The sequence below is a fragment of the Amphiura filiformis genome, unplaced genomic scaffold (genome assembly GCF_039555335.1).
Source record: "Amphiura filiformis unplaced genomic scaffold, Afil_fr2py scaffold_24, whole genome shotgun sequence".
Taxonomy (NCBI): domain Eukaryota; kingdom Metazoa; phylum Echinodermata; class Ophiuroidea; order Amphilepidida; family Amphiuridae; genus Amphiura; species Amphiura filiformis.
The window spans coordinates 1,789,392-1,802,697 of NW_027305488.1; the positions used below are offsets into that span (position 1 = coordinate 1,789,392).

A 13,306-nucleotide genomic window follows, 5' to 3' on the forward strand; every position below is an offset into this window, starting at 1 on the left:
CCCCCCCTTGTGGTGCGGTGTCATTCAGCACTGAGTGATTTCATTTATGGGGCAAATTATTAACCCCCCCAGTCAGTCGCACACCACAGGGTTCATTTAGGTGTCATATTTGGGAACGTTCACAAACACTTGTAACAGGGGGGCCTAATGCCCAAAGAAAAATTGCCGGGGGGGGGGGGCTTTAGAAATGTCACCTTAATTTTTCTTGTAGAACATTAATTTTCACTATTTTCTTTAGGGTTGACATTCATTAATCATGGCCAAAAAGGGGGCCCTGAAATTAATATTAGGTCTGAAAGTGGGGTCCTGAAAAATATTTCAGACCCACAAAGCTGAGAGGGGGGAGGCAAATGATTTTTGGCACACATTCTTGGGGCGCCTTTTAAATAAAACGCTCTAAAAAAATGTTCAGACTAAAAATAGGGGGGGGGGGGTATAATTTTGTTAACACCCAAAATAGGGGTTATAGAATTATTAAGGGCTGGTGACTCAAAATTTTAGCGCGCTACGCGCACATTCTTTGACTTCACAATCGAAAAATCTGCGTACAATCTATGCAAAATGTTTGCGCGCAACGCGCGCCTTCTTTACACTTACAAATAAATTTTTAACACGCTCCATGCACTTTCTTCACTATAAAGTTTTGGTGCGTGCCGCGCCTTAGTTCCGGCAATAAATAATTTGTCTTGAGTCTGTGTAGGTGGAAGGGGTGGGGGTCATAAAATTTTTCGACCCAATTTAGGGGGGGTCGTAAAAAATTTTGCCCGCGATAGGGGGCGTCATAAATTTCTCAGGTCACCGACATATTTGAGCCCCCCCCCCCTTTCCGAAGAAAATGCCAGCCCCTTATGTGTGGGAATTCTCTTAACTAAAATCTAAATTAACAGGTTTGGACGTTTTCTTTTGTAATGAAGACATTTGATATTAATAAACAAACACTCGTTGGGAGACACTCAGTGATAAAGTGCATTTTAGGGTATGAACTCGTGAAAATACTATCTCGACATTGCCGAATTCCACAGTCTTGCACTACTGGCGAAGGAACAGAATCCGAAACCGCGGACAAATACCTCGTAATTGTTACGCTCGTAAGGCCAAAATTTCCATTCTTAACTATTTAAATGGAAAAGAGAGTGTATACCACACATGGACGAGTTGATTTACGAGAAAAATTTACAAAATATTGTTGTATAATGCCGAGACTAAAATTTAGCCTAGCCGAAAGCTTGAGATTCCCATTGAGTTTAATACGAACCTGTCAATTCACTTGACCATTATACCAAAAACATGCCCACATTTCAACTCGATTTTCTACCAAACTGGTAGTAGATCTCCTACAATTTTTTGATATTACATAAATGAAAGTGTTATTTACCTGATATATCGATTTCAGTCGAGATCTACGACTGGAATTCCTGTAATTCGTTGCCAAATATTGGTAATTTCCTCATTTTGCACCACACAAACCAATGGAAAACGTTACTTCCGGGTCGCCGAGAAGGCAGGAAAAGTAGGCGGGGCTTGTGAGAAAAACTTCTAGAATCGTTTGAGCCTGGTTTGAGCCGGGACGGTAGAAACACCGAGTGCATTAAAATATACGAACCCAATGTGGTGGTGTGGCGACCTCCACAAACTCGGAAATATCATCTGGCCGGAATTGTTTCAAGTTAAATAGACAGGATTGTCTTCTCTGATGTAAGTAAAAATGGTGGCATATTAATTATGCTCCAACATACATTGTGAACGTTCCCACTTTAGTTGATTTTGTGCAACACGTTGCGACAAATTAACATTTTGTGCCAAACGCATGTACTTGTGATAGCGTTTACATTGTATTCAGTGTTTGTCTTTTACTGAGATGGCGACCGTAAAAATCGCCTAGAACTAAAAAACAAGCATTATCTTATCATTAAGAATTTACTGTTTCAAACCTGAAACAGATGTGCTGGCTAGCGAACACAAATTTTGCATATCATTGTCAACTGGAAGGGGAAAAAAGAAGTTTATTTTCTTTAATAATGATAAGTGATGCCAAGCATGTGTTTTCAAAGCTGTGCATAATTAATGCATTTCCAAAAAATAAATATTTTGGTACTTTTAGGGTCTGACATTAATGCTTAATTTGTGCGTGTGACTGGTTTCACGGTAGCAATTCTGAAATTTTAGATATACTCCAATTTGTAAAAGTGCCCCCATGTACCACTTTTGGGCATGTCCCTTAAAAGCATGTAAGCTACATCGATACCGATGCCACCAATAGAACGAGAAGATTTGCCCCTTCATTTTGCATACCACTTTGACCAATTTTTTTTTCTCATTTCTTCACAAAATGCAAAAAACCCGCAAAAATGCGATGGGTGTAGTACCCCCTTTTAAGGATAAGATGTTTTTAAGGAATGGGGTGCAAGAGCACGGAAAAGCCCCATTAAACCAGGGACCATTTTTCTTACCAGCTTGGGTCTAAAACTCTCTATTTATACTATACTATTACCGGGTGAAAATCATACTTTTCAGCAACAATAAATCCATAGAATATCCGTTTATTTTGGCAAACTTAAAGTATTATTTCCAGTGGATATTTTTTAAATCAAAATATAGCAATGAAAATCAAACCATCATTTTGATTGATGTTGAATTTTAGGTCACTTTACGAAGCTTATAATTGGGGGGGGGTACGCTTCTGCAAAGGATCATGGGTAAATTTTAGATCTCGTACAGTGACGTAGTCACGTAGAAAGGGGCAAGGGATCAGCTGCCCCCCTGCGGATGTTGGCCGCCCTGATATTTAAGATTTTAGGCCCTTTTTTAATACTTTTTTCAAAATGTCCCCCTTAAAAGTTGGCATGCCCCCCCTTTGCCCACCCTCTATAAACTGAGTGCTGCCTGGTCTTGTAGCCACGGTCGACACGATACCGATATCCATTCAATTTGTGTGTGAAATTTGGCCAACTTCAGCACTATTTTATAAGGTGTCACGTAGATTTTACAACATGGGCTTAGTTTAACAAAACCGTTCGTTTTCTGCATAATGGTTTTAATAAGATGTAGGTTACACACTCCAGGATTTTTATAAATAGCGCACAAAATGAATGTCCGACGCCATCTTGAGGGCTGATTTTGGCGATGATCCATTTTTGTAGCCCAGTTAATCAATAAATACGAGGGACATTCAAAAAGTTCTACCTCCACTCTCAGCTTCTGCAAATAACAGCACATTCGTATTTTCCATGATAATAACCAATGGTTTTATCTGGCTAATGAGAAAAATGTGTTTTAATATCTTTTTCCGTTAATTGTAGGCGAAGTATAAATAAAACCGGAATAGCGAACCTTCGTAGTAGAGAACCCTTATTTCGGAATAGCGAACCTTTAATTACATTCGGAATAGCGAATGGTAAAATTACACGTTCGGAAAAGCGGACCTTCGGAATAGCGAACCTTCGGAATGGCAGACCTTCGGAGTAGCGAGAGGACCCCCTGTGCAGTATATCAGCATTGGCATACTGTCCCTGTATAGGTACTCTGTGTCTACCAATCAGGTACCTTGGCGACGGTGTATCTGTGGAGTTCGCCGCAAAATAAAAGGAAACTTGTGTATACATGTATAGTAGCCTAATGTCAATGCCATATCAAAGTAAGTTTGGTCAAATTTCTTTAAAACCTGATTTTCTGGTATATTTGTAATATTTACACATGCCCCTTAATTGGATTATAGTATAGATGGGGGGTTTCTTCTATGGGGGATTTAAAGTCATATTAAACTATGACTATAATCAACTATAATAAACTCCCGGGGGAGGCACTCCCTATCTGAAATGGCAGGGATGTGCCTCGGCCATGTTAAAAGTAGGGGGCATTCAGGTCAAATGTACAATTACAAAAATATGGGGTCATTCAGTACACAATTACAAAAATATGGGGTCATTCAGTACACAACCTGAATAAAAATGGGGTCATTCGGTATGAAAGGATGGTCATTGGGGTAACAAAAAGTAAAATGGGAGTCATTGAGTACAGGATTGCCAAAAGAGTACCATTAAGTACACATAAATAAGTGCCAAACTGCGTAAAACAACTTGGCCACCTTGGAAATGTGAACATTAAAAGGGGGGTCATTGAGTACATGAATTTTTGAAGGGAGTCATTGGGTAATAGGTAGGACCATAACACAAAAAAGGGGGTCATTGGGTACAAGCCAGTTTGAAAAAGGGGTCTATCCTGAGGCACATGATGCATATCTGTCAAAGAAGTGCCCCCCGGAATAAACTATATTAAAAACTATGACTGAGTGCTGGTACTAGTGCAAATGATCATCATGATCATATGGGGACGTGCCGCACACGTGGGAAGCATTTTCAGCCTTTTTGGTATACCAGAGAACCATTTTTTAGACAAATTTTGGTATATGGATGGGTCCTTCTTTCACAATTTTCTCAAGTTGTCCTTAATTTTGCGCACTGTAGCCAACATTTATGATATTCTCCCAAAATTATGGAATAAAATTTATTTAAAAAAATAAGGCAGTTGTGTTAAACTTATTGAGAAAAGTTTGAATTTTGGTATTTCGATGGGTCCAAGTTTTCTTAAACATTGGTATATTGGAGGGTCCCCTTTCAAATTCTCAGCGGTATTTTCCAGTTTTAGTTTTAAAAAACTGCATTTTTCTTAATATAGGCCTATTATTGATCTTAAGTTTTAGAAAATGAGTCAAGGAAGTCTAATTGTATAGGTCTTGCGGTTCATGAGTTTAAGTAAATGTCCTATCAAAACGAAAGTTTTGCTCATTTTGCCAGACCAATTAGGCCTCTATATCAAGCCTTGTGATATTCTTTATGGACCATATACCATTCTCAATCCTCTTGTGTGTCACTTTTATATGTCTCAATGTTTTAGTGCATAATGCTCTCCTTCGACCCGCCTTAACAGTGCACAATATGTCACTGCTCCTATTGCTGTTTTGGCTACTTGTTCATCTGCATTAACAATAAAGATAAATTTATACTCCATCGCTGAGCGAAGAGCGATTAGTTGACCAGTGAGGTATCGCGATTTTCCCAACGCAACAAAAAGCACACATTGGCTAGCGACCATTCGTTCGTCGCTGGTGCTCAGTGGAGTGTAAATTTAGCTTATAACTTTAAATGTTTGAACTAACCAATTTTCCCTTTCCCCCATCACTTTTATCGGTTTTTTTATACAGGTGTGGCGCCATTTACGACAGCTGCGTCCGAGGCAAATTCAACACAACCGAGCTCTGAAAAAGGATCCGTTGACAACGGGAAGGAGACGGGGTCAAACAGCACTCAAAGTGACACGACTTTCCCTTCTAATGCAACAGAAAGTAATACAACTAATCCAACGTATCCCAATGCGACTGATGAACCACAGACTAACGAGACATATACCGTGACTCCTGTGTATGAGAATAGTACGTATTCAATGCGGACGTTAGAGAGCACACCAAATGTTACTATGGAAACAAATGTATCTATGAGCACATTATCACCTGAACAAACTGACTCGACCAATGGCACGTCGTCCTTGAATGATACTGACTTCACAACAACAGACGCGTACACCACTTCATCATTTAACCATTCTGAAGAAACTACAAGTCCCGTGTTTGTATCGCCTAATGAGACATCGTCCACTAATTCTACCGACTCTTCAAATACAACCGATGTGTATACAACTCAGTTTCCGGATGTTTCCGAGCAGCCGAATACAAACGATACAAATGTAACATCTACAATCCCACCAAGCACTCAAATAACCATGACAACTACAAATTTGACAACAGTAATGCCAAATATAACCACTGAATATTCATATCAAAATGAAACTGACATTTCAACACCTAACGTGACTACCTTAAGAACTACATCTTCCAATTTTACTACCGTATCTTATAATACAACTATGACAACTCGGCTTATGTCAACTCGTCCAGCTACAAACGATACCACTACGTCGCAACTCACGACAACCATGTTATCAAATGTTACTCTAAATTCTACACAAAGTTCGAGTATCCAACCCACTAGCCAACAGATGACAACAAATTCGCTGACAAGCTCTGCAGTAGACACACTACCGGTCACTTTTGTCCTTGCTATCGTCGATACCGATCATAAACCTGTTATTGGACCAATTGTACAATTGTCATCAAGAAGTTTTGATACGATTCGAATTCAGCTCCACAGTTCGTCTCATATTGTGCGTAAAACTGTTTTTGTCAAGAAGGGTGATGGTGTTGTTCTGATGGCAATAAAGCCTGGATATGCAACCAATTCTTTGAGGTGGATACACAGTGACAAAACACGTAAGAGTTTTAATGTTAGAAGGTACATTCGTAGAAATAATTTATTGGTAATTATACTGGTCGAATTTAAGGTTTGGAATGTTTATCTCAAAGCATTAATGCTTGTTTCAATTATCCAAACAGGACAGTCAATGAAGTGGTGCATGTATTTAGAACCGATTTCGGAGCATGCTAAGAAAAAAGATTCATTGGGATCATATTTTGTGCATTTTTTAAAGATATGAAAGTTCCTGAATTTTTTAAAAATGAAAAGTTATAGCTTAAGTATAATTTCCTAATTTACTGAGAGACTCCCACCGGACTGATGAGTTCAGTTTCCAATTACTGTGACCACTACCATTAATATATTTTTATATAAATTATTAACTTTCTTCTTTTGCCTTGGGATATGCCTCAAGAAAAACTATTTATAGGTTAGTTCTGAATCGCATAAACTGCACATTTTGACGATCTCCGACCGAATGACCACGTATTCCCAATAACTTTGACCATGATTGTTTCCATTTATGTAGAGACAGTGGGGCATGCCGTTCGCCTAAGATTATACGACTAGCCTTGGACGTCCGTCCAAGAATTTAGCGGTAGGCTGTAAAATGGACGAATCACAGGGCCAGAAACTACAAACGCCGATCATCTTTTAAGCGCATCAATTCTCGCAAATAAAATTGGTCTTAAAATTAATCGTCAAATTTATATTAAAAAATGGATGCCTAATTTCTCGATCAAGCGGATGGGGTATTTTGTTTTATTCGAAGCAACCTTAAAGCCCCATTCAGTGATAAGCTCATCCGGACGATCGTAAATTTCATCAAAATTCAGACCTTGGTACTTTGTCATTGTCATAGATGTGCTAATTATAGCCTGTTAGTGGTTCAGCCGAAAGTTGTGTATTTAAGACTAAATAAGGCATTTTAGATGAATCTGTAATGTATATACTGACAGTATATGAATTAGCTACATGTATATGAATAGGGCTTCAACTTCGTCAATACTGCTGTTTTGTTTGGTTTCTTTTTTCTTTTTCTTTTTTTGCCAAATTTTTAATTTCAAAAATACCAAATGACAATTTGAATGACTTATCCCGCTTCGCTTTTAAGCAATTTATAAACAATTGTATAATGTTTTTTACACTTTCGCTGGGATCATTTTTATCATATAAAACAGATAATGAAACTGAAACTTTCCAAAATCATTTATGAGTCTCTAAATGTTTGTTGTTTCATAATGATGAATTCTGAATGGCTCCCTTGCATAACCATTAAACACATAATTAACTGCAGCATATAATAATGTATGCTGCTTCCCCCTAAAATGTTACAATTACAGAAAATCACATAGGCATGCACCTGTTCCCTAAATATTCAAATTCATTTCCAAACTGAGTTATTGAGGCATTATTATATCAGTTACAACAGATGGCGTTGAAAATACCATCATTAAACACAATTCTCTGTCTCCATGGTAACACTATCAGGGTGCGTCAAATGCTAGGCAGTTGCTAGTTTCGAATTAATTCGGAGTTACAACGTAAATATTTTTCCATGGCGTTTTGGCTAGGCTCTCCCGAATTGTTGTTGTGAGTTCGTCACTCCACCCACACAACCAGTCTGCTTTACCTTGCTGACATCACCACTAATTTATTTAATTTCGATTATGGTTTACTTTCAGTTCTGGTCATACTTCTTGCAAAACTTCAGCCAGCATTGGTCAGCATAGTAGAGGACACGGTACACATTGTAACAACAAGCAATGGTAACAACTTTGTATATACTGTTTGTGTTCCCCTGTTTTTTTTTATTTGGGTTCTTTGTTTTATACATAATTTTTGTTGTTGTATGTAAATCTAACTATTTGAAAAAAAAATGACTGTTTTATGTAATTTTCGCTGGCATTTCTTGTGTCTCTAGATAGCATTTAGCAAATTAGTACTGCCTTCAGTAGATAACATTTAGCAATATTATTATTGATATTTTAGTAGATATCATTGAGCACTTATTGCTATCTTCAGTTGATAATATTGAGTAATTATTGCTATCTTCAGTAGATAGCATTGAGTAAGTATTGCTATCTTTAGTTGATGTTATTGAACAAATATTGCTGTCTTCAGTAAATAGCATTTAGCAATTATTGTTATCTTCAGTAGATAGCATTGGTCAATTATTGCTATCTTTAATAGATAGCATTGAGCAATTATTGCTATCTTCATTAGATAGCATTGAGCAATAATTTATTGCTATCTTTAGTAGATAGGATTGAGTAATTACTACTATCTTCAGTAGATAGCATTGAGCTATTATTGTTGTCTTCTGTAGAAAGCATTGAACAATTACTGCTTTCTCCAGTAGATAATATTGAGTAATTATTGCTATCTTCAGTAGATAGCATTGAGTAATTGTTGATATCTTGAGTTGAAATTATCGAGTAATTATTGTTATCTTCAGTAGATAGCATTGAACAATTATTGCTTTCTTCAGTAGATAGTATTGATTAATTATTGCTATCTTCAGTAGATAGTATTAAACAATTATTGCTATCTTCAGTAGATAGCATTGAGCAATAATTTATTGCTATCTTCAGTAGATAGGATTGAGTAATTACTACTATCTTCAGTAGATAGCATTGAGCTATTATTGCTTTCTTCTGTAGATAGTATTGAGTAATTATTGCTATCTTCAGTAGAAAGCATTGAACAATTACTGCTTTCTCCAGTAGATAATATTGAGTAATTATTGCTATCTTCAGTAGATAGCATTGAGTAATTGTTGATATCTTGAGTTCTGTAGATAGTATTGAGTAATTATTGCTATCTTCAGTAGATAGCATTGAACAATTACTGCTTTCTTCAGTATATAGTATTGGTTAATTATTGCTATCTTCAGCAGATAGTTTTAAACAATTATTGCTCTCTTCAGTAGAGAGCATTGAGTAATTATTGCTATCTTCAGTAGATATCATTTAGTATTTATTGCTATCTCAGTAGATAGCATTGAGCAAATTATTGCCATCTTCAGTAGATAGCATTGAGCTGTTATTGCATCTTCGGTAGATAGCATTTAGTAGAGATAGTATTTAGCAATTATTGCTATCTTCTTTATATAGCATTAAGCAATTATTGCTATCTTCGGTAGATAGCATTTAGTAGAGATAGTATTATTGCTTCAGCAGATAGCATTTAGCAATTATTGCTATCTTCAGTAGATATCATTTAGTAATTATTGCTATCTCAGTAGATAGCACTGAGCAGTTATTGCTATCTCAGTAGATAGCATTGAGCAAATTATTGCCATCATCAGTAGATAGCATTGAGCAATTATCGCTATATTTAGTAGTAATTATTGCTATCTTATAGGATTGAGCAAATTATTGCCATCTTCAGCAGATAGCATTGAACAATTATTGTTATCTTCAGTAGATAGCATTGAGCAGTCAATGCTATCTTCAATAGATACTATTGAGCAATTATTGCTATCTTCAGTAGATAGGACTGAGTAATTATTGCTATCTTCAGTAAATAGTATTGAGCAATTACTGCTATCTTTAGTCAGTAGATAGCATCGAGCAATTATTGCTATCTTCATTTGATAGCATTGAGCTATTATTGTTATCTTCAGTAGATATCATTGAGCTATTTATGCTATCTTCAGTAGATAGCATTAAGCAATTATTGCATCTTCGGTAGATAGCATTTAGTAGAGATAGTATTGAGCAATTATTGCTATCTTCTTTATATAGCATTAAGCAATTATTGCTGTCTCCAGTAGATAGCATTAAGCAATTATTGATATCTTCTTTATATAGCATTAAGCAATTATTGCTGTCTCCAGTAGATAGCATTAAGCAATTATTGATATCTTCTTTATATAGCATTAAGCAATTATTGCTGTCTCCAGTAGATAGCATTAAGCAATTATTGATATCTTCAGTAGATAGGATTGAATAATTATTGATATCTTCATTTGATAGCATTGAACAATTATTACTGTCTTCAGTAGATAACATTTATCAAGTATTGGTATCTTCATTAGATAAAATTAAGCTTCGGTAGATAGCACTAAGCAATTATTGCAATATTCAGAAGATACCATTGAACAATTATTACTATATTCAGCAGATAGCATTGAGCGATTATTGCTATCTTCAGTGGATAGCATTGAATGCTTATTGCTATATTGCAGTATATAGCATTGAGCTATTATTGCTATCTTAAACAGGTAGCATTGTGCAGCTATTGCTTTTTTCAGTAGATAGCATGGAACAGTTATTGCTATCTTCATTTGATAGCATTGAGCAGTTATTGCCTTCTTCAGTACATAGCATTGAGCAGTTATTGCTATCTTCAGTAGATATCATTATTCAATTATTGCTACTCTACAGTAGATAGAATTAAGCAATTATTGTTATCTTCAGTAGATAACAAGGAGCAGTTATTGCTATCTTCAGTAGATAGCATTGAGTAATTATTGCTATCTTCAGTAGATAGCATTAAACAATTATTGCTATCTTCAGTAGATAGAATTAAACAATTATTGCTATCTTCAGTAGATAGCATTGAGTAATTATTGCTATCTTCAGTAGATAGCATTAAACAATTATTGCTATCTTCAGTAGATAGAATTGAACAATTATTGCTATCTTCAGTAGATAGCATTGTGCAGCTATTTCTATCTTCAGTATATAGCATTGAGCAGTTATTGCTATCTTCAGTAGATATTGTTCAATTATTGCTACTCTACCGTAGATAGAATTTAGCAATTATTGCTATCTTCAGTATATAACAAGGAGCAGTTATTGCTATCTTCAGTACCGGGGTAGATAGCAGTGAGTAATTATTGCTATCTTCAGTAGATAGCATTAAACAATTATTGTTATCTTCAGTAGATAGCATTGAACAATTATTGTTATCTTCAGTAGATAATATTGTGCAATTATTGCTATCTTCAGTAAATAGTATTGAGCAATTATTACTATTTCTTCAGTAGATAACATCAATAAAAAGGTTTCAAAACATTTTGCAGGAAACACACTACATTAAACGTTGTCAAAAAGTTAGTGTCAAATATTGTTTTGCAAATGTTTTAGCGAAATAGTTTGTCAGCACTTAAATACCAGAATATCTTAAAACGCTTTACAGTAGAACAAATTATTACTCTCTTCAGTAGGAAGCACCAAAGGAATATTATGTTCAAATAGAACGCATCAAACAAATCTATCATCATTTGAAAGAATCAAACAAATATTGCTATCTTCAGTAGAAAGCACCAAATATTTCTATATATTCAGTAGATGCAATAGACATATATATTCGTACCCATAGGCTCTCTTAAAACAAATGGATATCTTCAGTGAAAAAACATCAAACAAATATTCCTATCATCAGCAAATAGCATCAAACAATATTGCTATCCTCATTAAATAGCATATGGATTATTCGTTTCTTCAATAGATAACGCAAACACATCATGTGATTTTCTATAAGCAACAGGTTTATAAATGACATGAATTTAATTTTTCCAGAGGCTGATCAGAGTGCAAGTATTCAATTTCCAATGTCTACCATGGACTGGACCAATCTATCAGCATCATATCTTCTGACCTCTGACCTCACGCTTCTACCAGACCCAACCAGTAACAACGACAAATCTAAATCTGGCATTGTCTCTCTTGTACCATATGCTGCCATACAACTAACATTACATAATGGGGATATCCCCGTTACCATGGTTATGGGTGATTTTGCTATGGTGATACCGATTAGTGATGACGTGGAGGAATTTAAAAATGGGAATAAGATTCCGGCTTGGTATTTTGATGAGAATTCAGGTATGCATTACAAATTTACTTTTGCTATTATCAACAGGTCCATCCTGATCTTGGTTAGTCAAATTTTACCCCATGCTATTTTGAGGTTTTTAAGGATTTAACAAGTAATAATTTGAAATTTTGGTCAATGAGTCGATTCCTTGGTTTCTTTCATCCACCGTTGTTGGTTTTCATAAAACCACCTTGCCCTCTTAAGAAAATAATGACGCGTACCCAACAAACACAAACATGTTTTTAAAACGTTTTAAATATAATGTTATACTTTGGGTTTTGGTTTAGATAAAAAACGTTTCAATAACATTAAATGTCGGGATATATGAAGGTCATGAAAACGTTTCAAAATGTTTTGTATGAAAACACACTACAACAATATTTTTAAAATGTTTTCAAAATGTTATTGTAAAATATTTTTGGAAACATTTTTTATCAAATATTTTGTTAATACTTAAATAACATTATGTTCGAATATTTGCAGTAAGTTATCAACAACTGTTTTTGAATGTTATGAAATCGTTTTATACCCTTTAAAATTTATATAACCCGACATTTAAACGTTTTCTGGCTACCTTTTACAAACCTTTTACGAATGATGTCATTTACGAATAAAATCATCGAAATCAAATGAATGCCTTTTTTGTAAGCTAACATACTGATAATACTGACAACAACCCAATGTATATAACATTTGATATTTTTTATAAATATTGGAGGCTTCTATAACATCTGTCTGTGTGCCATGTTTGTACGGACTGTATATAGATAGCCTTACAGCAACAAGCAATTGACTGGACCTTTATTGTTTAGAACTGATATTTGCTTCCTTTCTGTTATTATTTTTCATTATTTTTACCTGAGCTAGCGGTGTTTGTGCTCACGAAAAATAATGCCTACGCTCATTGGGAAAGGTATTGGTTAAAATACATGAAACCCCATGGCTTATTGTAATGGGTTTTATTTTCCTAAAGGCACATGTGTATGATTTTCATAGGGAGAGGAGAAATAGCAAAAAACTTCCTCTTAGTGATCTATTGTTTGTCATAACTACAATACCTATGGAAATATGGAAATATAAATGCGACCAATGGCTTCCTCGAATCATTTCCTATAAGACCAATACATTGCTCTGCAGATATGAACTGTGTGATTGATTTGAGGAAAGTAACC

At 35.4% G+C, this 13,306-nt stretch overlaps 1 protein-coding gene across 1 annotated transcript in view; it reads left to right on the plus strand.

The window, feature by feature from the left end:
* The window catches only part of LOC140143604 (uncharacterized), a 32,238-nt gene that overhangs the window by 14,836 nt on the left and 4,096 nt on the right, over positions 1-13,306 (plus strand). Inside the window, exons 2-4 of the mRNA XM_072165417.1 lie at positions 5,201-6,322; positions 7,991-8,074; positions 11,837-12,142. Coding sequence (XP_072021518.1) covers positions 5,201-6,322; positions 7,991-8,074; positions 11,837-12,142 — 1,512 coding nt within the window. The remainder of the gene's footprint in view (positions 1-5,200; positions 6,323-7,990; positions 8,075-11,836; positions 12,143-13,306) is intronic.